The 19,129-nt window shown below is 47.5% G+C and overlaps 8 protein-coding genes across 8 annotated transcripts; 7 read left to right on the top strand and 1 right to left on the bottom strand.

The window, feature by feature from the left end:
- Positions 1–547: 547 nt before the first annotated feature.
- BJ212DRAFT_1485696 (uncharacterized protein) lies at positions 548–1,367 on the top strand (the record flags this gene model as incomplete). The annotated part of the gene is made up of 4 exons (XM_041341018.1): positions 548–865; positions 924–965; positions 1,020–1,214; positions 1,266–1,367. 4 exons carry the CDS (start codon positions 548–550, stop codon positions 1,365–1,367), a joined length of 657 nt encoding a protein of 218 aa, XP_041187953.1.
- Positions 1,368–3,092: 1,725 nt separating this feature from the next.
- BJ212DRAFT_756895 (uncharacterized protein) lies at positions 3,093–5,503 on the top strand. Its single transcript, XM_041343992.1, has 9 exons — positions 3,093–3,166; positions 3,234–3,875; positions 3,927–4,276; positions 4,329–4,370; positions 4,425–4,610; positions 4,663–4,851; positions 4,907–4,941; positions 4,994–5,079; positions 5,133–5,503. The coding sequence occupies exons 2-9, from the start codon at positions 3,278–3,280 to the stop codon at positions 5,156–5,158; spliced, it is 1,512 nt and encodes a 503-aa protein (XP_041187952.1). The 5' UTR covers positions 3,093–3,166; positions 3,234–3,277; the 3' UTR covers positions 5,159–5,503.
- Positions 5,504–5,957: 454 nt separating this feature from the next.
- Positions 5,958–6,519, top strand: BJ212DRAFT_1282224 (kinase-like domain-containing protein; the record flags this gene model as incomplete). The annotated part of the gene is made up of 3 exons (XM_041331674.1): positions 5,958–6,005; positions 6,057–6,284; positions 6,340–6,519. Coding segments are annotated over 3 exons (456 nt in total), but the record flags the coding sequence as incomplete, so codon positions are not given.
- A 2,738-nt stretch (positions 6,520–9,257) lies between these two features.
- On the top strand, positions 9,258–10,653 carry BJ212DRAFT_756726 (uncharacterized protein). The gene is made up of 6 exons (XM_041343989.1): positions 9,258–9,759; positions 9,929–10,098; positions 10,151–10,234; positions 10,282–10,301; positions 10,359–10,423; positions 10,480–10,653. Exons 1-6 carry the CDS (start codon positions 9,390–9,392, stop codon positions 10,524–10,526), a joined length of 756 nt encoding a protein of 251 aa, XP_041187950.1. The 5' UTR covers positions 9,258–9,389; the 3' UTR covers positions 10,527–10,653.
- A 126-nt stretch (positions 10,654–10,779) lies between these two features.
- Positions 10,780–12,612, top strand: BJ212DRAFT_1303504 (uncharacterized protein; the record flags this gene model as incomplete). The annotated part of the gene is made up of 10 exons (XM_041333429.1): positions 10,780–10,857; positions 10,935–11,121; positions 11,216–11,366; positions 11,422–11,456; positions 11,548–11,573; positions 11,674–11,688; positions 11,750–11,855; positions 11,909–12,018; positions 12,414–12,491; positions 12,550–12,612. 10 exons carry the CDS (start codon positions 10,780–10,782, stop codon positions 12,610–12,612), a joined length of 849 nt encoding a protein of 282 aa, XP_041187949.1.
- A 686-nt stretch (positions 12,613–13,298) lies between these two features.
- On the top strand, positions 13,299–14,771 carry BJ212DRAFT_756594 (uncharacterized protein). Its single transcript, XM_041343988.1, has 3 exons — positions 13,299–13,815; positions 13,871–14,028; positions 14,087–14,771. The coding sequence occupies exons 1-3, from the start codon at positions 13,555–13,557 to the stop codon at positions 14,583–14,585; spliced, it is 918 nt and encodes a 305-aa protein (XP_041187948.1). The 5' UTR covers positions 13,299–13,554; the 3' UTR covers positions 14,586–14,771.
- Positions 14,772–15,708: 937 nt separating this feature from the next.
- BJ212DRAFT_1282129 (uncharacterized protein) lies at positions 15,709–16,171 on the top strand (the record flags this gene model as incomplete). Its single annotated transcript, XM_041331672.1, has 2 exons — positions 15,709–15,843; positions 15,899–16,171. The coding sequence occupies 2 exons, from the start codon at positions 15,709–15,711 to the stop codon at positions 16,169–16,171; spliced, it is 408 nt and encodes a 135-aa protein (XP_041187947.1).
- Positions 16,172–16,984: 813 nt separating this feature from the next.
- Positions 16,985–18,729, bottom strand: BJ212DRAFT_1303502 (uncharacterized protein; the record flags this gene model as incomplete). Its single annotated transcript, XM_041333428.1, has 10 exons — positions 16,985–17,152; positions 17,206–17,250; positions 17,309–17,371; positions 17,404–17,663; positions 17,726–17,735; positions 17,762–17,811; positions 17,862–17,979; positions 18,031–18,087; positions 18,324–18,330; positions 18,371–18,729. 10 exons carry the CDS (start codon positions 18,727–18,729, stop codon positions 16,985–16,987), a joined length of 1,137 nt encoding a protein of 378 aa, XP_041187946.1.
- Between the last annotated feature and the right edge of the window lie 400 nt (positions 18,730–19,129).

Here is a 19,129-nt window from a genome sequence, read left to right as displayed (position 1 = left end):
CTTTTGACAAGACTGCTCGACAATGGGATCTGAAGGCAGGCAAGGAGATTCAGGAAGCACAGTATGTTTATGAGAATAAGGTAATACCAGCAGTGGCAGTATCAAGGGATGGTCGATGGGTGGTTAATGTTGGTGGGGATCCCAAACATCTGGAGCTAAAAGCTTGTGAGATTAAAACAGGGATTGAGAAAACATTCGAAGGCTACCCACAGATGATCATCTGCTGCATTGATATCTCCATGGACAGCAAGTTACTTGCAAGCGGAGCAAGTAATTTTACAGTGCGGATGTGGAATTTGGACACTGGCAAACTTGTGGCTGGTCCATTCAAGAGCGTCGATTTGGTGAGCGCAGTTCAATTCTCAACAAATGCGAAGAAGCTTGCAATGATGTCGTGGAGGGGGAAGTTCCTCGAAGTCTGGGATGTCCAAACACATAATTTGGATGTGAGGATAGGAAAATTTAGCTATTAATCAAGGCACATACGTATCGATGTTCTGGACAAACAAAAACAAAACTATCATAGCCGCATTCAGCTTCACCGAGGATGACAATCTACGAGTTTGACACATCGACGCTGGAGACCGTCGGAACTCCTTTTGAAGGCCATACATCAACGTTAGCTATCACTAGCCTAGCACTTTCATTTCATGGTGCTCTCCTGCTCAGTGCTGCTGACATAGATGACACCATCAAGCTCTGTGCTTTTGAGTCCCGCCAGCTCCTCGCCTCCTTCGACGTTCAGAGTCCCATCACCCTTGCCCTCTCATCCGACTCGCGCCAATTCGCTTACGCGGTATATACCGATGAAGATGATGACAACATTATTTATATATGCAACACTCCACCAGACATCCTTGCTCAGGTCAGTGTACGCGCTTCTCACAAACATTTACTATTTATGTGCTGACATTCTCTTACAGACCAGTGCACGCAAAAAATCAGCCCGCAGGGATCTGCTAAATGTGCGTGCTTCATCTTGTCCTCATTACACCACTCATCGATCACCATCATTGCAGTCTGATGCAGCTCCTCGTCTTCCTGCCGGGCGACGCAGATCACCAACATCTGTCATATCCATGGTGCCAAGACCTCCACCTACCATAAACCCGCAGCAATCGGTATTCCTTCGCCTCAGCAAGCTTTTTCGCTTCTCTCCTCGCACAAGTGCAGTATACCCTAGTCAAAATAGTCATCTCCGTGATCCCTTAGATGTATGTTTATTTCGTGTTTCTTTTGCATCTGATTTGACACTCGTACCACAGGTCCCTGCTACTTTGCCCTTACCATCCCATCTCTCTGGGCAGGCCTCAACTCCGTTTGATCATGCCAGTCTTGATTTGATTAAACTCACAATGTACGACTGAGTGAATATCCAGTTTGAAATAAATTCTCCGCCTCCCCCCTCAAATGGAGTCACGCCATTCCTACGGCAGCATCTTTCTTTCGTCGTGCCAAGACATAGTCGCGCACCAATCGTTGAAGTCACTCCTGGGCGAAAGGTCACTGTAACTCACATCTTCTTATCTCTCTGTGCCTCTTTGCTTATTTATACCCTACAGCGGCTAGCTGCTGCCAAACTACCGGAATATAGAAAAGTAGACGATACTCGACATCCGTCTAGCCAACAGTCTCCCGTGCCACCTGAACACGACCCATCTGACGTTGATTCACTCCCAGACGTGCATTGGTGCACAGCATTCCTGTGCTACTATTCCTGTTTGTCTCATGGCAGACTGAGAATGCCTCCTCGATGGCGCTTGGAGTGTGTTGACACACCCCGCCAGGATAGTATGACGAATGACAACCGTAGTGGTGTTTGTGGTCGCAGTTAATTTTGTGTACATATGTTCGCTGTTGTATCCTCCACAACTGATGATTTCCCACTTATATACCGATTATACGCTATCTGGGATACTGGACTTATTTGCTAAATCACATCACAACATGAACTTGTATGACTCGGATTATCATCCTCATGTGAGCTCATCCTTGCTGACGTTATACCCCGCAGAATGTTGATCTGGTCAAGTTTGACCACAACTCAGGGACATTCGGATATGAATTCCGGCGAGAGCATGAGTTTTGGCTACATATTCGACTCACTCTTTTCAGTCTCGACTACTGCCAGCTACTTCACTGTTTGTCACCTCCCCACCTCCTCCAACATCTGGCCGCACAATATATCAACCTGGTGTGGCCTGTTCGTACAGGTCATGCACAACTGCCTATAGTCGATGTTCCTCTCGCTCAGAGTAAAGAGGTATGTTTGGTTGATCTTCATCATTGTATACTATGCCTCATAAATTATTTTGTGGCGCAACACTGCAGCGGGTGCTCGTAAAAAGGACGACAATATAGACCTGATGAATATTCCGATCCTCCGCCGAACCCTGATTCAGAACAACCAGCCACAGCAGTACAGCCTGCCACCAGAGAGCATGGAAGCGGCCGCTATTGTTTTTGTTTTTAGAGTTGTTTCGTTGACATTTCCCCGTTAAACTTTAGGGCAATCGTGTCGCTCCTCGTACTTTTTACTAAACATGCACACATTTGGATACATTCTCATCCTTGAGATTTGGTTAAGGAGTCGGGGATATCATTGAGATTTGTTCAACTCGCATCCAGTACATCCATAGTAAGTTATAGAGTCAACTCACCCAAGAATATCGACACTTTGAAACTCCTTTCTTGACACGCTTCCTCGCTCCTTCATGAGGAGCACTGGGTGAGAAAGCCTCGGATGTGGGCGTACTTAGAACAGTCTGATACAGCGGGATGAGGAAAGGTGATCTTGCCGAGTTCAAAGCGAAACCAACAAATGGGCAACGATAAAGTTGGGTGGGAAAAGGAAAACAGATTCAACGCCCCAATAACACCGATAGTAGCCATGGCTATGAGCCAAGAAGCGAAGCGAAGTAAATGTGATGAATGGAGGGATTTAGGGTGCAGTGCACAGCATAGATAGGCCATGCAGAAGGGGCGTGTTAGGGTATTTGTATATGCAAGGCGAAGTCCGAGGCCAATAATTGCACTCACATTCAAGAAGTCATCTTTCCCCAACGTCTTGACTGCTAAGTTCTCGGTAACACCAAATTCTCATTTGGACTTCCAGCGCGGATAAACTGACGTTCGGCCATACCAGGGGGCCTATTTTCAAATCACTGTCAGTGTTAGTCGTATAGTACACCCACACCAGGAGACTCACTTTCGCGCCGTTAACATATCCAAAGCTCATACTCGATTACTTCATGGTTTCACTGGCGGAGACGCAGCCATGGCTTCTACATCGACGAAGGCAGCTGCCACGAAATCGATTTTGATTCCATCAATGACTTTAACGGGTCACAGAAATGAGATTCAATCTGTATCCTACTTTCCGGACGGTCAGCGAATGATCAGCGGATCTCTGGACAAGACTGCTCGGCAATGGGATCTGAAGGAGGGCAGGGAGATCGAGGAAGTGCGAGATGTTTGGGAGAAGGTATCGGCAGTGGCAGTGGCGGTATCAAGGGATGGTCGATTGGTTGTCACTGGTGGTGGACATTTCAATTGTGCAGAGTTGAAAGCCTGTGAGGTTGAGACGGGGAGTGTGAAAACATTCAAAATTCCCTCACAGAAAATCAACTGCATTGATATCTCTGCAGATAGCACGCTGCTAGCGAGCGGGGCATTTGATCGGACAGCGCGGATATGGAACTTGGATACTGGAAAACTCGTGGCTGGTCCATTCACGAGCTCTTGTAGCATGGGTGCAGTTCGATTCTCCCCAGACTCCAAGAAACTTGCGGTCAAGTCAGGCGCGGGGACGCGCCTTGAAATTTGGGATGTCGAAACACAAAAATTGGATGTGACGAGAGGGATATCTTGTAATGGTATACTTGCATTTCCGCCACTTTTCTGGACAAACAACAAAAACATCCTAGCCACTTTCACATTCGACACAAATGACCAAACCAATTGCAAGACGATCCACGAGTTTGACGCATCGACGCTGGAGAGTGTCGGAACTCCCTTTGAAGGGCACACCCTCAATATCAGTGGTCTAGCACTCTCATTTGATGGCGCTCTCCTCGCTAGCACTTCCTGGGACCACACCATCAAGCTCTGGGCTTTTGAGTCCCACCAGCTCCTTGCTTCCATTCACAATATTATTTTTCCTTCGATCCTTGTCTTCTCACCTGACTCCCACCAGCTAGCTTATACAACAAGCCACAAAGATGATTGCAAGATCTGCATCTGCGATATTTCACCCGAAGCCCTTGCTCAGGCCAGCGTACGCATTCCTTTCAAACGTACATCGTTCGTGTGCTAATATTCCCTTATAGACTAGCACACGCAAAAAGTCAGCTCGCCGTGATCTACTAAATGTGAGTGTTTCACCTTTTACTCATTACACCACTCATCGATCATCGTCATTGCAGTCTGATGCAGCTCCTCGTCTTCCTGCTGGGCGCCGCAGATCACCAATATCTGTCGTACCCATGGCTCCGAGACCTCCACCTACAATAGACCTGCAGCAACCCATGTTCCTTCGCCTCAGCAAACTTCTTCGCTTCTCTCCTCGCACGAACACTGGTCGAAACAGTCAACCTCGTGATCCCTTAGATGTCTGTTTCTTTTCGTGTTTCATTCACAGTTTATTCAACACTCGCGCTGCAGTTCCCTGCTACATCGCCCTTACCTACCAATCGCCCTCGTGCAGAAAACGCTCTATCGACACCCTTGCCTGGTGGCAGGGCCTTTTTCAATCCTATTCAGTCATCATCGGACAAGGGAAAACAAAAGATGCGTGAACTGAAACGAAAAACTGTAAAAGTTGTCGATGTTCCACTCGGACAAGCCACCTATGTTTGTTTTCTGCAATTCTGTTGGGCTCGTGAGATCTGACTGCGTCATTCACTAGGGCGATGTTGTTGGTGTGGACGACGGAATACGACCGTATGTTCTCTTCTTTTGCCTCAGCTGGTTCCAGAAAAAGGAGAAGAAGCAGGAACCACGCCCAGTCTATGACGATGAACTCGAGGACGACGAAGAGCAAGAAAATGTTCTTGATCCAGTCGTTTTGCCTCTTCCCGGGTACACTTAACCTAACCATCCACAAACATTCATTTACTAATGTGGTCTTCTAGGGTCCAGCACGAAGAAATTGAATTGAAATCGATGGCTAGTCAGTCACAACCAGAACCTGGACCATCTCGCCTTGCAGTAGCTGATGAACACTCAGAGGCGCAGTCTTCCTAAATATTTTATCCGTTGAGCATTTCATCTGTTGAATCTCGCACTGTACCTCCAGCTTTACGACTTGTTTTGGAAGAATAAACATAGTTGCGTCCTCACTTGAGTACATTGACGAGTGGGCGATATAATTTAGATATTCAAGCTTGAGAGTTTGGAAAGGGAAGCCTGATATGTCTACGCCTGGCATCAATGTATATGAACTCGTTCTCTGCCCAGACTAGCATTTCAGATTCGCCGGATCACAGTGAGAGCTGGCTACAAATCCGGGCTTCTGCCAGTGACTATGCTATTCAACAGGAACTGTGGCAAGTTATCGAGAATGGAAAAAGAGGATGTCCGGCTTCCTTTCTATGGAGCGTGGGTATCAGTAAGCTAATCGTCCATCACAGGGCGCTGCTTCATAGAGGATAAAGCGTGAACTCAGGATATGTGCCAACCTCAACCATCCAAATATTCTCCGCATTTTTGGCTATACGTATGGGTTCGGCCCATTTATAGCAATAGTCAGTCCTTGGGCGGAGAATGGTAATTTGACGGTCTACTTGGAGCGTGAGGGTGCGGCTCTTACTCTCCTTAGACGATTTCAGCTGGCAAGTCCTCTCTTCGCGTATTTTAGTAGACCACAACTGATGTAAAACTTAGCTAAGAGATATCATAGCTGGTCTGCGATATCGTATGTGATAGACTTTACTGTTGCCGGACCGAGCCATAAACTACTCCTCATAGTCCACGCCAACCGTGTCATCCATGGTGACTTCACTGGGGTGAGTTCGATGTTCTCGATGGTTCCAATTTCATTGAGACGTGAGCTCCAGCCTAACGTGCTGATCTATGGTGATGGCACTGCGTGTGTTGCTGACTTTGGCCTTTCCTTGATGTATTCCGAGGTTATAAGCGCCTCTCAGGCTTCCTGGACGTCCACGCTCAAAGGCAACATGCGATGGATGGCTCCTGAGCTCCTTGTATCAGGGCGGGAAGATGGATTCCTAACTCGTCCGAGCGAGCAAAGCGACATCTTTTCGTTCGGCGGTATCATGTTGCAGGTACGTGTTTGGAGTACTCTCAACTTGTTGATGATATCATTAGTTCTGCCTGTAGGTCCTCACCAACAAAATTCCTTATTATTACCTCCCGAATGACGCCGCCATCGTCCTATGCATAGCTAGGTCGGAAAAGCCCTTCCGATCTCGTTACACTGAGCTCCCTGAAAAATACTGGACGTTTATCGAGCAATGTTGGTCTAAAGTATACGAGGTGAGTGATTTTGAGCTTTTTTGAGTCTTAACCTGTATGCTCCTTGCTGGCATGATGTGGTATCTCATACCTTTTAAATTAAACAGTCTCTGGCCTTGCTGGCATAGCGTATGTCATGCTTCTAAGATTTTATAAGGAACTACCAACTTCAGGACACGTCATCACGATCCGCGGTAATCAGTGAGTATCTCGCAAAAGGTAATCACAGTCTTCGCATTTCTTTTCGTGATGCTCCAACATTGTGGGCACATGAGCCCGACATATTCTCGGGCCCATCTCAATCTCACCATACCATACAGTCCCTCATACACTTATTCTTCAAGCGTGAAAGTGACTTAACCAGCAAGGTACTTTTCCTGCTCACAGGACTTCGGCTCTCGGTTTCTGAACACGGTATCAATGGCTGGGAGCTCTATTCGCAGAGTAAGATAAGTCATTGGGTCACTTTTCCTCCTCACGACTCCTGCTCCTATGGACATTTTGTTTGCATTGAGATGTTTGTGGATCACCACCCAGTTATGCAAATCACTGTTGGACACATGCTGAGTATGAGCGTTGTCAGGGTGTTCTTATTTCGTGGTTCTTGAGCGCAATACTTGTATGGTGGGAATTCGACATTATACAACGCCTTCAGGTGTCATTGCCATAACCTCAAGAAGTCCTTTTTTTTCCAGTGATGCTACTTTCCCAACCGACGGTTATCTATTGCCCATAAGCACATGCCACTTCATATTTCAAATCCATATTCACAGCCTATCCAGGTGATCTCGCACGTCTCAAGCTGTTGTCCTGGCATTGGTGAGTGGGTGGTTTATTGGTAGCACACAAGGAAACCAACCTAACTTACCAGCGCTAGCGATGCACATACCACATCATTTTTGACACTGACACGCAGTCCACCATCTCTACCTAGCAGTTCTGCCCCTATGCCCTTCTTAGGCGGTTCCCTTCCTCTATCTACCCACGCTCAAGCGTCACTCTCGTAACATTAACCAGTTGATGCGACTCTGCCCAGTGCTTTCTCATGCTGAAATATTGCTAGGTGCTCATATCATTCTGACACTGGGGACTTGAGGCGTGATGCCTGTGTAAACATACGGGAAACATGACCCAAGTCGCCAGTGTTGACGCGGATGGCCTCTCAAGTATCAGAGATTAGATCCACATACCCGGAGAAACTTCGCCGTCAAACAGACTTAGCTTGTTCGTCCGGTGTGCAAATATCTTGTTCCGTCTCACTGCCCTCCTCAATTAGTCTCCATGCAGAATGAATCAACGCCTACATGTATTCCTCTCCAGCAGACCAGAGGGACTGTGTCCGATATAACCGACTGAACTAACATATCCGCGTGTTGTGACAAAGAAGAAATTAGACGATAAAGGGTACCCATCACAACGTCACAGCAAACAGTCGAATCCGGTTCAGTCCCACCCATGCCAGCCGAAACCCCAGTTGATGGCAATCGTGACGGGGAGTGTTCTACAAGTGCCAGTGTTGTTGTCAAAATACTCTGTCTGAATGGACCTTCATCAGCGTGGTGTTACGCCCCAGTCGTACGTCAGGCTTCATGGCAGCAGCGTCCTTGGAGAACGGGTCTCGAGTGACGGTCATTGCACAATGACTCTCGTATCGCTCTCGGCCTGTTGAATTCTGGGTAAGGGCATCTCGTTTTTGGACTGTAGCGTCAGGAAGACATTCAAAACTGGGAACATTGTAGATTCAAAAGTGATCAGAGCGTGATCAAGACAAAAATAGTCGATGACAACAGGTTGTGTGGGTTGGTGAGGCACCAGCTTTGGATACTTAAGAACCTCTCAACTATGGGACGAGGAAAGGTCGTCTCCGTGTTGTCTCCGTACAATGTTAATAACAATTGTTTATATGTCTGCTAACGGTTAGAGCAGCACTGCAATAACGATACGCCAGAGCTAACAAGCACACAGCAACGTTGGCGGGTGGGAAATATAAACGAGATTGACGCCCTAGCACAGGAAGTGCTCATGGCTGTGAAAGGCTGTAAGTGGTTAAGCAAGGAGAAGTAGATTCGAGAGATAGCATATCTTGCACAATGGTTGTACTCACATCGTAGAATTTCTCCCTCTCAACTTCTTGGCAATGTCAATTCACATTCGAACTTCTAGCGCGGATTGACTGACGACTCTACTAGAGGCAAAATAATCGTTAAGGTTACAACACACGAGGGGAACTCACCACGGGTCCAGCAAACACATCCAAAGAATCACTTTCACGGTTTCGCTCGCGGAGACATGGCCATGGCTTCTACATCGAGGAAGGCAGCTGTCACAAACCGGATTCTGAGACCATCAATGACTTTGAAGGGTCACGGAGAATGGATTTATTCCATAGCTTACTTTCCAGACGGCCAGCGAATGATCAGCGGATCTGAGGACGAGACCGCTCGGCAATGGGATCTGAAGGCAGGCAGGGAGATTGAGGAAGCGCGGGATGTTTACGAGAAGGAGGTATGGGCAGTGGCGGTATCAAGGGATGGTCGATGGGTTGTCACTGGTGGTGGAGATCACAATCGTGGGGAGCTGAAAGCCTGTGAGGTTGAAACGGGGATCGTGAAAACATTTACAGGACATTCACAGACGATCGCCTGCATTGATATCTCCGCGGACAACACGTTACTGGCGAGTGGATCACAAGATAGAACAGCACGAATATGGAACTTGGACACTGGTAAACTTGTGGCTGGTCCGTTCGAGAGCGTTGGTGGCGTGGGCGCAGTTCGATTCTCCCTAGACTCGAAAACACTTAAGGTCGCAGTGAAGTCTTGGGTGGGGAAGTGGATTGAGGTCTGGGATGTCCAATCACAGACATTGGATGTGAGGAGAGGGAATTTAACGGAGGACACGTCACATACGCGCCAATGTTTTGGACCAAAAACATCATAGCCGCGTTCAGCTTCACCGGTACTATCGATGCCCTCGCCATGACTATCTACGAGTTCGATGCATCGACACTGCAGACTGTCGGAACTCCCTTCGAAGGTCACACCGACACTGTCACTGGTCTAGCACTTTCATTCGATGAAGCTCTTCTCGCTAGTGCTTCCTTCGATGACACTATCAGGCTGTGGGATTGCGAATCCCGCCAACTCCTCGCCTCCTTCGACGTTCAGAAGATCACTGCCCTTCTCCTCTCACCCGATTCGCGCCAACTAGCGTACAAGTCATACGCCAGTGATGATCACGAGATCTGCATCTGCGATACTCCACCGGATGTTCTTACTCAGGCCAGTATACGCCTTCCCCGCTATTCGTATGCTAATGTTCTCTTACAGACCAGTGCGCGCAACAAGTCAGCCGGTAGCGATCTACTGAATGTGCGTGTTTCATCTGTTATTTATTGTGCCACTCAGTCATTGATCACTGTCATTGCAGTCTGATGCAACTCGTCGTCATGCAGCTGGGCGCCGCAGACCACTAATTTCTACCGTACCTGTGTCGTCGAGACCTCTGCCTACAATAGACCCGCAGCAACCCGTTTTCGTTCGCCTTCGCAAATTTCTTTCTTTCTCGTCTCACACAAACGCAGTACATCCTATTCGGAACGATCAACCCCGTGATCCCTTAGATGTACGTCTCTTTTCTGGTTTACTTTGCATTTGATTGGACGCTCGTGTTGCAGTTCTCTGCTACGTTGCCCTTACCCCGCCCTCTCTTGGGGCACACCTCAACTCAGGGACGTCCAAATATAAATTCTGGCGAGAACGTGAGTTTCGGCTACTTGCCGTCACATATTCGACTCACTCTTTTTAGTCTCAACCAGAACGTCCTCAGTAAGCTATGTGCTAACGATTTTGTTTTTGCCATTTCATAAGGGCTCTGAGTTAAAGTCTATCCTTTGATGATTGTTTCTGTAGAAAACGAATCCGTTCCCTCCTCTCTGGGAGTCAACTGGGTAAAATGATATCTGCACATACGGGATAGCGTCGCTAAATCGAGATCGACATCCAGAAGTTCCGCGCGCCGGTCCATGTATCGCTTCTAGTTGGGTTAAATAGAATATATAAAATTCGCGATGCGAGAGGCTGACCCACCGACCCAAAGCGCAAATTATCGGGTGGGTCAGTGATTCCAATCGATATTCCGTCGTCTTGGTAAAGGGCAGTGTTGGTGGTCGTGGGTGAGGATGTCGAGAGAAGACATCTGGAAGTCTGACAGCTTTGCTGATGCTTGCGACGTCGATGAAGCACAGACGAATGAAGGTAGTCGTTCATTCTTTAGTAGGGCATTTCCAGAGTTTTGTGGTGCCTAATGCTTCACGCTGGGAGTCAACGCTGCAGTGAACAGCGCTTGGGGGCTGGTGGTCAAGAATATGTCCTTTTAGTTGATGTAGAGCTTACCCCTTCGCGCACCCTCACAACTACCTTGCAGTGCGAGAGACTCTACTTTCCCTTGTCGCACTTCAGGTACGCAGTTCTTGTCTGCAGAAAGGCTCGGTGTTGCACATTCGTAAGCAAGAAGCGCTGGAATGTCTGCATCGCGTGGGTCGTATCGAAAATGCCATCTATGGTGGGGAAAACGAGATGGAATTTAAATGGAAGTCTCTTCCATGGTTGGCTATAGAGTTTATCAGTCTTACAAAATCGCTGGAAAGTGAGTTTGGGAGTGGCCAGATAATTGCAAGTTTCGACCTCATGGTCACTGCTTACGCCGCACAAGATAAACGCTCTCATTGTCATGTGAATAGATGAGGTCGAGTACTTGTCGGAGTTTGAAGAAACAAAGTGTAGACGTCTCACGTCTGCAACTCACCCTCACTGCACAAGTCATCGCCGGCTCATCCGTCTCCACTATGAATCTCACATGAACTGTTCGAAAAATTTGTTGGTGATCCCAAGGTGTGACATCAGACGGTTCAACAACTATTCTATCCATATGTACATGGTAGTCCAGCACTCCCCTCCCCGATGCAACATCATGCAGCCCTTGTAAGTTAGTACCCTGAAGGAACACTGATTTTCGTCTTGGTCAACGAGGACGTTATGAGTCGCTAAAACCATGCATCTAATTCATGGCCAGCCACAGGCACTATCTCATTCACCTTGGTGAGTTTTTCCGTTTAGACGATACTCCTTCCACAGAGCTGACATTCGACCACAGAGAATAGTCATCTGAATAGACACCCACGCTGATATATAAATACAGTTCAGTCTACCCAGAGTAGATACATACACGGAATGCCCCTCGAACTTCTCAATATCGACCCTTCGTCCATCTCCAGACTTCGTTCTTGCGAAGTTTGACTGGTTCTCGCCTTCATCGAGTTGCGGAACGTGGACAAGGCTATATTTCGGAAGCAACACTTTTAGTATCTACGAGGTTGATTGGTGCGTTGGCTTTCGTATGGAGGGGCGCAGACGCTGACTCGGTGACGTACTAGGCATCTACAAGGTAGTCAAAGTGGCACTCGACTATGTCAATTGGCGCATTCACCTGAGCCTTGACGTCGACACACTCGATCCGAGTTTTGCGCCTAACGCGGGAGCACCAGTAAGCATTTTGAGTTGATTCTTGACAATCAGTGGTTTTAGTGGGATGGAGTCAGTCATATGGTTTGCACGCTTTTGATGACACAATGCGCACCGAAAATACCTTCTGATGGAAATGTGTTTTGAAGGTCACGAAAATGCGCACAATTCCCCACGTATCCCGAGTCAGATACCTGACGCTGCAGGCACTCACTATATGCGTGAAATAAGCACATTTGCTTGTGCAGATCCTTTATGCATCGTTTGTCCCGTTTCATTGAGACTTGCAGCTACAAACACTTCGATCCGTTGTAGGAATGGCCAAGTCTACGACAGGCAGATGATGTCTTCCTACATGAATTTATTCCAACTCGTCAGATATGAAGTCAATGACCAGCACTCCCCAAAATCCCGCAGGTGCGCGGTGGCCTTACAGGACACTACATCTTGGAGGTGATTCATAAGACTGGGTTTCTCGTCGCGCTTAACTTAATGGTACGTCTGTTACTTTCTCTCGTATAGGGTATTGACGTAACCTGATATGTTCCACTAGACGCAGATCGCTTGTGGAGGTGGAGATACTGTAATATGGGGTGCTCAGTCAAGAGCACAATAACTCGCTATTCTGTAAGAGTAGGGAAGGTTTGCATGGGTTGCTAAGGTGTGGAGTTCACATCCGAGATCCTTGTGGACTCTTGTGGACTGTTCCCGCCATATATCTATATCGTTAGTATCAACAACTATGTGATCTCATATATTTATATTAATGGATTTTGTCGATAGATCTTGAGTAAGCAATTTCGGATGGTAATATCAAGTCTGTCGGTAACGTCTGGAGTACATATACACGAAGAACATACCCAGCCGAGGGGGGACTGTTCTACAATCAATAAGATCCGACGCGTCGTGTTCAATGTTTGTGAATAAATGGTACTCCTCTCGACCTAATTGAACATCTCCACAGCCGTATCGGGGAATATCCGGGTGGCCTATGTGTTATACTATTGTCTGTGGACAGAATTAAAGTCAGTGGACGCATTCCTTTGTATTCGTGCTGTTTAACTTGGGTAACAATTTGTGGTCCACAACGCTTCATCCACTCATAGCGGGTTCTTTAACAGTTTAAATTCTGCTACTTGTGTCTCGTTCCTCCTCTTCACAGTCCATCGCATTTTGCCCTCCACGTCTATCATCTAACTTGTGTACTGTGAGTTACTCTTCTACACTTGCTTCACCTTCTGTCGCTCATCTTGTCCTGCCACAAGCTAGAGCGTACCGCCGTCTGCAGTCCGCCTTAACCATCTCAGATAATTGAAATGCAACAGCAGCAGCCAGCTCAAACAGGCCAATGGTCGATCCCAGGCCCGCCTCAACATGAGTTTCATCCTTACCCTCCCATGCCTCACCCTCCACCAGTCCCCTCACGTCTCGCACCTTATCCCCCGGAGGTCTACACATATGTATATCAACAATATATGCACGGGGTTCACCCATTCTACGGAGCGTCATACCAGGCCCCTCCCTACAATTTGGGTGGGTATCCCCTGCCGTCCAGAGTATGGGTGTACCGCCGGCGGCTGAGCAGCCTAGCTATCCTTCCGCACCCCCCTTGGCGCAACCCTCCTACAACCAACATTTGGAGCAAGTACCAGAGCAGCGAGTACCGGAGCAGCAAGCACCAGAGAAGCCAGCATCAGTAGCCGCCGCTGAGGAAAGCGTTGTCAAGCGCGGAAAGCGCAAGGCGGTGGACTTGGATGATGATGATGCTCCCCCACAAAAGAAGCAAATGGTCCACGCCCTCCTTTACCATCCAGATTTTGTGAGTCCATTTTTTTGTATAGTTCTCGCTATCATTCTGACGGTTGTTTCATCAGGAACTGGTAGAAAGTAACGGCGAGGCCCGTTACAAATGCTGCCTGCCGCAATGCGAAAACGTAGCTGCAGTGCGACAAGCTGGTATTCAAGGCCATATCAGATCGAAGAGGCACCAGAAAGCCGGGGTTCGGTTCCAATCCCCAGTATGTAACGAAGCGTGAGTACTGTAGTGCTTTCGGATGTGACTTAAAGGCTGATATATAAATTCTGACTAGTGTCAGTCGCATGGACCCTTCGAATATAAGCCGCTCTTGTTCCAAGAACCAACAAGAGGCCAACGAGGTCTCTCAAAGACCTTGCGAAGGTCCGACTTCAAGCCAGCCGTTCGAATATTTTTCCAACAATTTTGAAGAAACTACCGATTTCACTCCGGGCGAGCCGTTGCAAGAGCCTGTCAACAGTCTTGATAAAACTGTCGATTCGGCTTGGGACGAGCAGGTGAACGAGTTTTTCAGCATTATTAACAAGGCCGCCGAATCGACTTCGGGCGAGCAGTTGGAAGAGGCTGTCAACAATTTTGAAGGAACTGCTGATTCGGCTTCGGGCGAGCAGTTGGCGTTTGTCAACAGTCTTGACAAAACTGACGATTCGGTACCGGACGACTTGTTTGAATATTGTATGAACAATCTCGACAAAATGTACTATTCGGCTCCGGCTCCGGGCGAGTCGTTGGATGATTTGTTAAATCGTTTGCTTTCTTCGCAGGCATCTTGAATCGTCGCTACTTCATTCTGACAATATTGTAACATCATGTACACCTGGATACATACAAAGTACGATACGGCTGCAAGCTGGGACTTGCAAGACTCGTGCAAGGCACATGGGGCGAATTCGGAATGTACGGGGCTGTAGTCTACTACTCAAGTTGAAGTTTGAATTACATAATTATGTAACCACCAGTATATATGTAATATCTATGGTTTCCAGTCCCTATCACTGGAATCAAATCCTTGCTCAGGAACATATGCACATATCCCAGATCGGAAGTACTGGCTACGCTTGGGGCTACATTGATGACTGTGTTTGGCGTACGTCGTTGTCTCTGTGTCCCTTCTTGTGCACCAAGTCCAGAGTGGAGTGAACATGGCTCGCTTCCTCATTGCTGCTGCCATGCTATTCTACTGCAGCAGTGATGGGAATTCCGCCCTCTTTGTGCAATGACTTGCTTTTGTTTACCAAAGGTATGCTCTGCGGCTGATCTAGTAGGTGGACGTAAAGCAAATGCAGCCATACGAGATTGAATTCTACCGCAACAGCCTAGGGCCCTGACTAACCTAGGTACCCGCGCACTTGCGTCAAGCATTTGCGCTGGAGAAATCTCTAGTTACTATCGATCGAGGACGTCAAGCTGTCCGGCCTCACATCACCGCTAGCCTGAGCGTATGAACGGGCGGTGTATGTACAAGCTTCAGTAACCTCACTGCTTCAGTGGCAACTGGCGGCAACAAGTTACCGACGTGTGGGATTGAATGTCAACGGTATGTATTGGACTTGACATGATTAGGGGTGAATTTCCGAAATGCAGTGCTCCTTCACCCATCTCATGGCTGATCTGAAACATTGATATGGTCATGCTTCGTCACAATTATGGCTGTTTCCCAAAATATTCTGACCGTGGATCGACATTATGTAGGTACATTTCTTTAAATCCACCTATGTCAAAGTTATTGAAACCGTGCAATGATGATTTACATAATTCACGACGCAGTGCATGTATCATTTGAAACTCAATACCGCCGTAGACAATGCCACCTTGGGTATAAAGTTGCCCAACTTATTTGACATGCAAGCAAGACCTAGAAAGCGCCTTAACCCCCACACTCAACTTCCCGTTAACATGCTCTTCAAGTACATAGCTGTCTTTGCCGTAGGGATTTCTGCTACCTTGGCTCAGACAATCGAGCTAGGGTTCCCCCAGAATGGGGACAACTTCTGTCCCGGTCAAGAAGTAGTCGTTCAAGCCATTCAACCGGTTGGTAGTTCGTTTGTTTCTCAGTATCATGCGTCACTCTGACAGGTGCCTATAGGAATCCTTGGCATCTTGCATTCAGGTTGGCATTGCCTTAGCAATCGATGACTGCGTGAACGGCTCGTGCCCCGATCCTGCAGAGGCGTTAGGATCTGTTCTCTATGCAGGTTCCTGGACACCTGAGAACCACCCTCCTGGCGGTTTCTACCAGAACGTTACCGTCACTATCCCGTCTTTACCTTGCAGAGGGGTCCTGCTATCTTTACACTTACGCACTTGTGTCTCCTTGGGGTACGAGATCTTCCGTTTTTATCTTCATTCGCCAGTCTAAGGCTGATTTTATAGGCGGCTCCATATCCGTTCCTTGAATATCGCAACGCGACGGTGAACATTGGTGTAACGGTGGACACCGGAAAAGGTTTTCATCATATGAATTCACATGGACGTACTGGATCTGGACTCTTATTTCGTGTCTTCTATGAAACTCGAGAACTTAAGTAATTGTTGATGTAGGATCGGAGGAATTGACTATCTGTCGTACTTTACTTCGCTAGCACTCGTATACGGACGTAACCTGTGATAAGGGTGAGTACTAGAGACGAAACAAGAAAATCCATGCGACTCTGGTAAAAAGTTTGGAATCACTTGTTCTGCTCACAGCGTGCCACCAAGGAAGACTGAGCATACATGTGTCAAGACATATTGTTCGATACTCCATCCCGCGTTGCCTGTTCTATGTTCTTACCCTTCTCTCTACGCTGCCCACTTTGCACGTCTTCAAAGACTTGATCAAGTTTTTCACTGCCATCTCCACTTTTGACAGCCCCTTGGGTGGGTCAACATTTAATCTGGTATCCATGTTGAAATCTTCCTCGATTTATTTTGCCGGGGACTTCGCCAGATATGCCAGAAAAGAGCAGTGTGACGGAAGCAAAGAATCCAAGAAGACTCAATAGAGTCACAAGTATGATTTTACTGCGTATGTTGGTGCCTTGGATGCAGAAGGCGGCGATGGCGATGGTAAAGCAGAGGACAGACCACAGAAGTGACACTACTGGAAATGAGAGAAAACAAGCAGTAATGGTCAAGTCAACGTGTCCACCCAGGCGTCGGACATGGTACAGGTACGACTCCTGAGATCGAATCAATAATCCATCAATAATATTGAATTGGATATGACACTTGCTGCATCCTGGTAGAGCGCATCCACCTTGCCGCGGTGTCGCCACACATGGTGCACCCCGACAGTGATGCTCATCATAGCGAACAATGATGATGCAAGTGAAGCAGTTTTTTGTAGCGCATCGATCCCCTAGACGAATAAATTTATCAGTTGATGGTACACATATTGGTTGTATTGCTTACAGGAACGGCCAGGAATGCTACGTTGGCACTGACAAAAACAGTCGCCTGTGGTTGAATGTATGCAAGTTAGACATGTCTACTGCCGCTCGATGGCAAGCCTTACAAGCAAATTGGAGTCTGTCGTCATGTTGAGCGAAGAGAATGTTGCAAGATGGACGGCGCTTACCTGCCCATTCATCAAGGAACTGTTGCATCAACCTCCGAAAATCGGGGAGGTAAACGGCCCCTTTGACTCTTGTCCCTTGTAGCCGCGTCCGATACATGGAATGAGCCCCAAATAGTGGCAAGGTCGGATAATCTCCGGAACGAGGACTCCGGAATAGCTACATTCCGATATATTCGGTCTTCAGGTATGCCCCAGTGATACCGCATGCGAGATTTCTCAACTTCTGTCATTACTCTGGCGATATGCCATACGATGGCCGGAATGACAGCGTTTTCTGTCGATTCCTGTCTATCTATATCACGGCATTAATAATTAATTCTGATGCATCACCAACCAGAAGACGATAGAGCTTACCTTTCAAATCCTGGTATATTCGAAGAAAGCGTTCACATGACGATCAACAAATGGGAATGGCGTGTTTCTGAAATCGCGGATCCTTTCTGAGTGGGAAAAATCAGCGCATGTGCCGCAGGAAATGACAAGAACGAACCATTGGCGCCGAACGTGATGGCATTCAAAAATTCGACTTCATAATCCCATGGCAAGAAGGGATTATGCATGGGGGTACGATTCAAGATGCTTCCAGAAAAGCTCCTTGGCTTGTTCCACTACTACAAGAAGATGAGATCGAATTCACGTGGTTCTCATTGATTACATACCATCGTCCCCATCCATGCGCAGAATACGTCTTGAATTGATGGCAACATGGTAGATATCTGCGGCGTCGGACGAATCAAGCCGCGGAAGCGTCACTATATGTTCACAAGATGGGAGGTCCTTTGGATCAACAACTTTGATAAACTTGCTTATCTCCTCCTTCCGGATGCGCTCGATGTTTGAAGTATCAAAGGCTCCCGTATGTCATTCGGTGTGACCAAATTGAAGCGACGGTGATGACAGTAAACTTTGCCACTGAAGTGAACGTATTTGGTCCAGAATTTGGGCAGCGTACTGTGCCCCTAATCAGTCACAGATACGTAGAGTTTGTGGTAGTCTTACCGTGTCTCAGAGAAATAGAAGGAACTGTCCTTGGAGTAGAAAAACTCGGGGGGACCGATGACTGTTCTTGTTACCATATCGGGATGTATGGTCCATTCCTCGTTCGGTTTTGCTCTTCGGGTCATAGTATTTGTGGTTGAGGTAGCCTCCCTTACGATACCTCTTTGAGGGCTGGTTTTGACAGAGGAGCGTTCTGGTCCTTTACCAACTCCTGTACCAGTTCGACTAAAGGTCGATGCAAATGGAGCCACGGAGGCACCACCTGATGGCGCCAAGTGTTCGTCCTTGTCAGAAGATCTTTCCTCAAGAGCAGGAATGTTATTCGCAAGTCTATTCCACTCAGCTCGAGCGGCGGACATGTCAGTCGGAACAAACCTGAACGGAAGTGAGGAGGTGGTGTCATTTTGTGTGTCGAGAGTAGTCATTGTCTGAAGGCGTTTGTTTGTCTGGGGTCAGTGAGCTCGCCATGAAATAGATCTGGTGCTTATATTGATAGCACACTACAAGTGATGCTGTTATTTGCAGAAGGTCCAGGGAACATTTCATGATAGTGTTTGTGGCCAGGACAACGATCTGACAGCACGGACAAGTACATGCTGCCATTGTAGGTCCATATATATAGGTCTTTACGTTGCCTGCACTTCAGAATCAGATAGGTAAGGTCCCAGGTTTAATCAAGGGCTGCGATTATGAACGCTCGACTACTGGCACTAATTCGGGACAAGGCATTTTGGACAACAAGCAGAAAGAACAAGGACA

This window comes from Suillus subaureus, assembly GCF_016647635.1.
Source record: "Suillus subaureus strain MN1 chromosome Unknown BJ212scaffold_44, whole genome shotgun sequence".
NCBI classification, from domain to species: domain Eukaryota; kingdom Fungi; phylum Basidiomycota; class Agaricomycetes; order Boletales; family Suillaceae; genus Suillus; species Suillus subaureus.
This window is presented reverse-complemented; position numbering and strand designations above follow the sequence as displayed.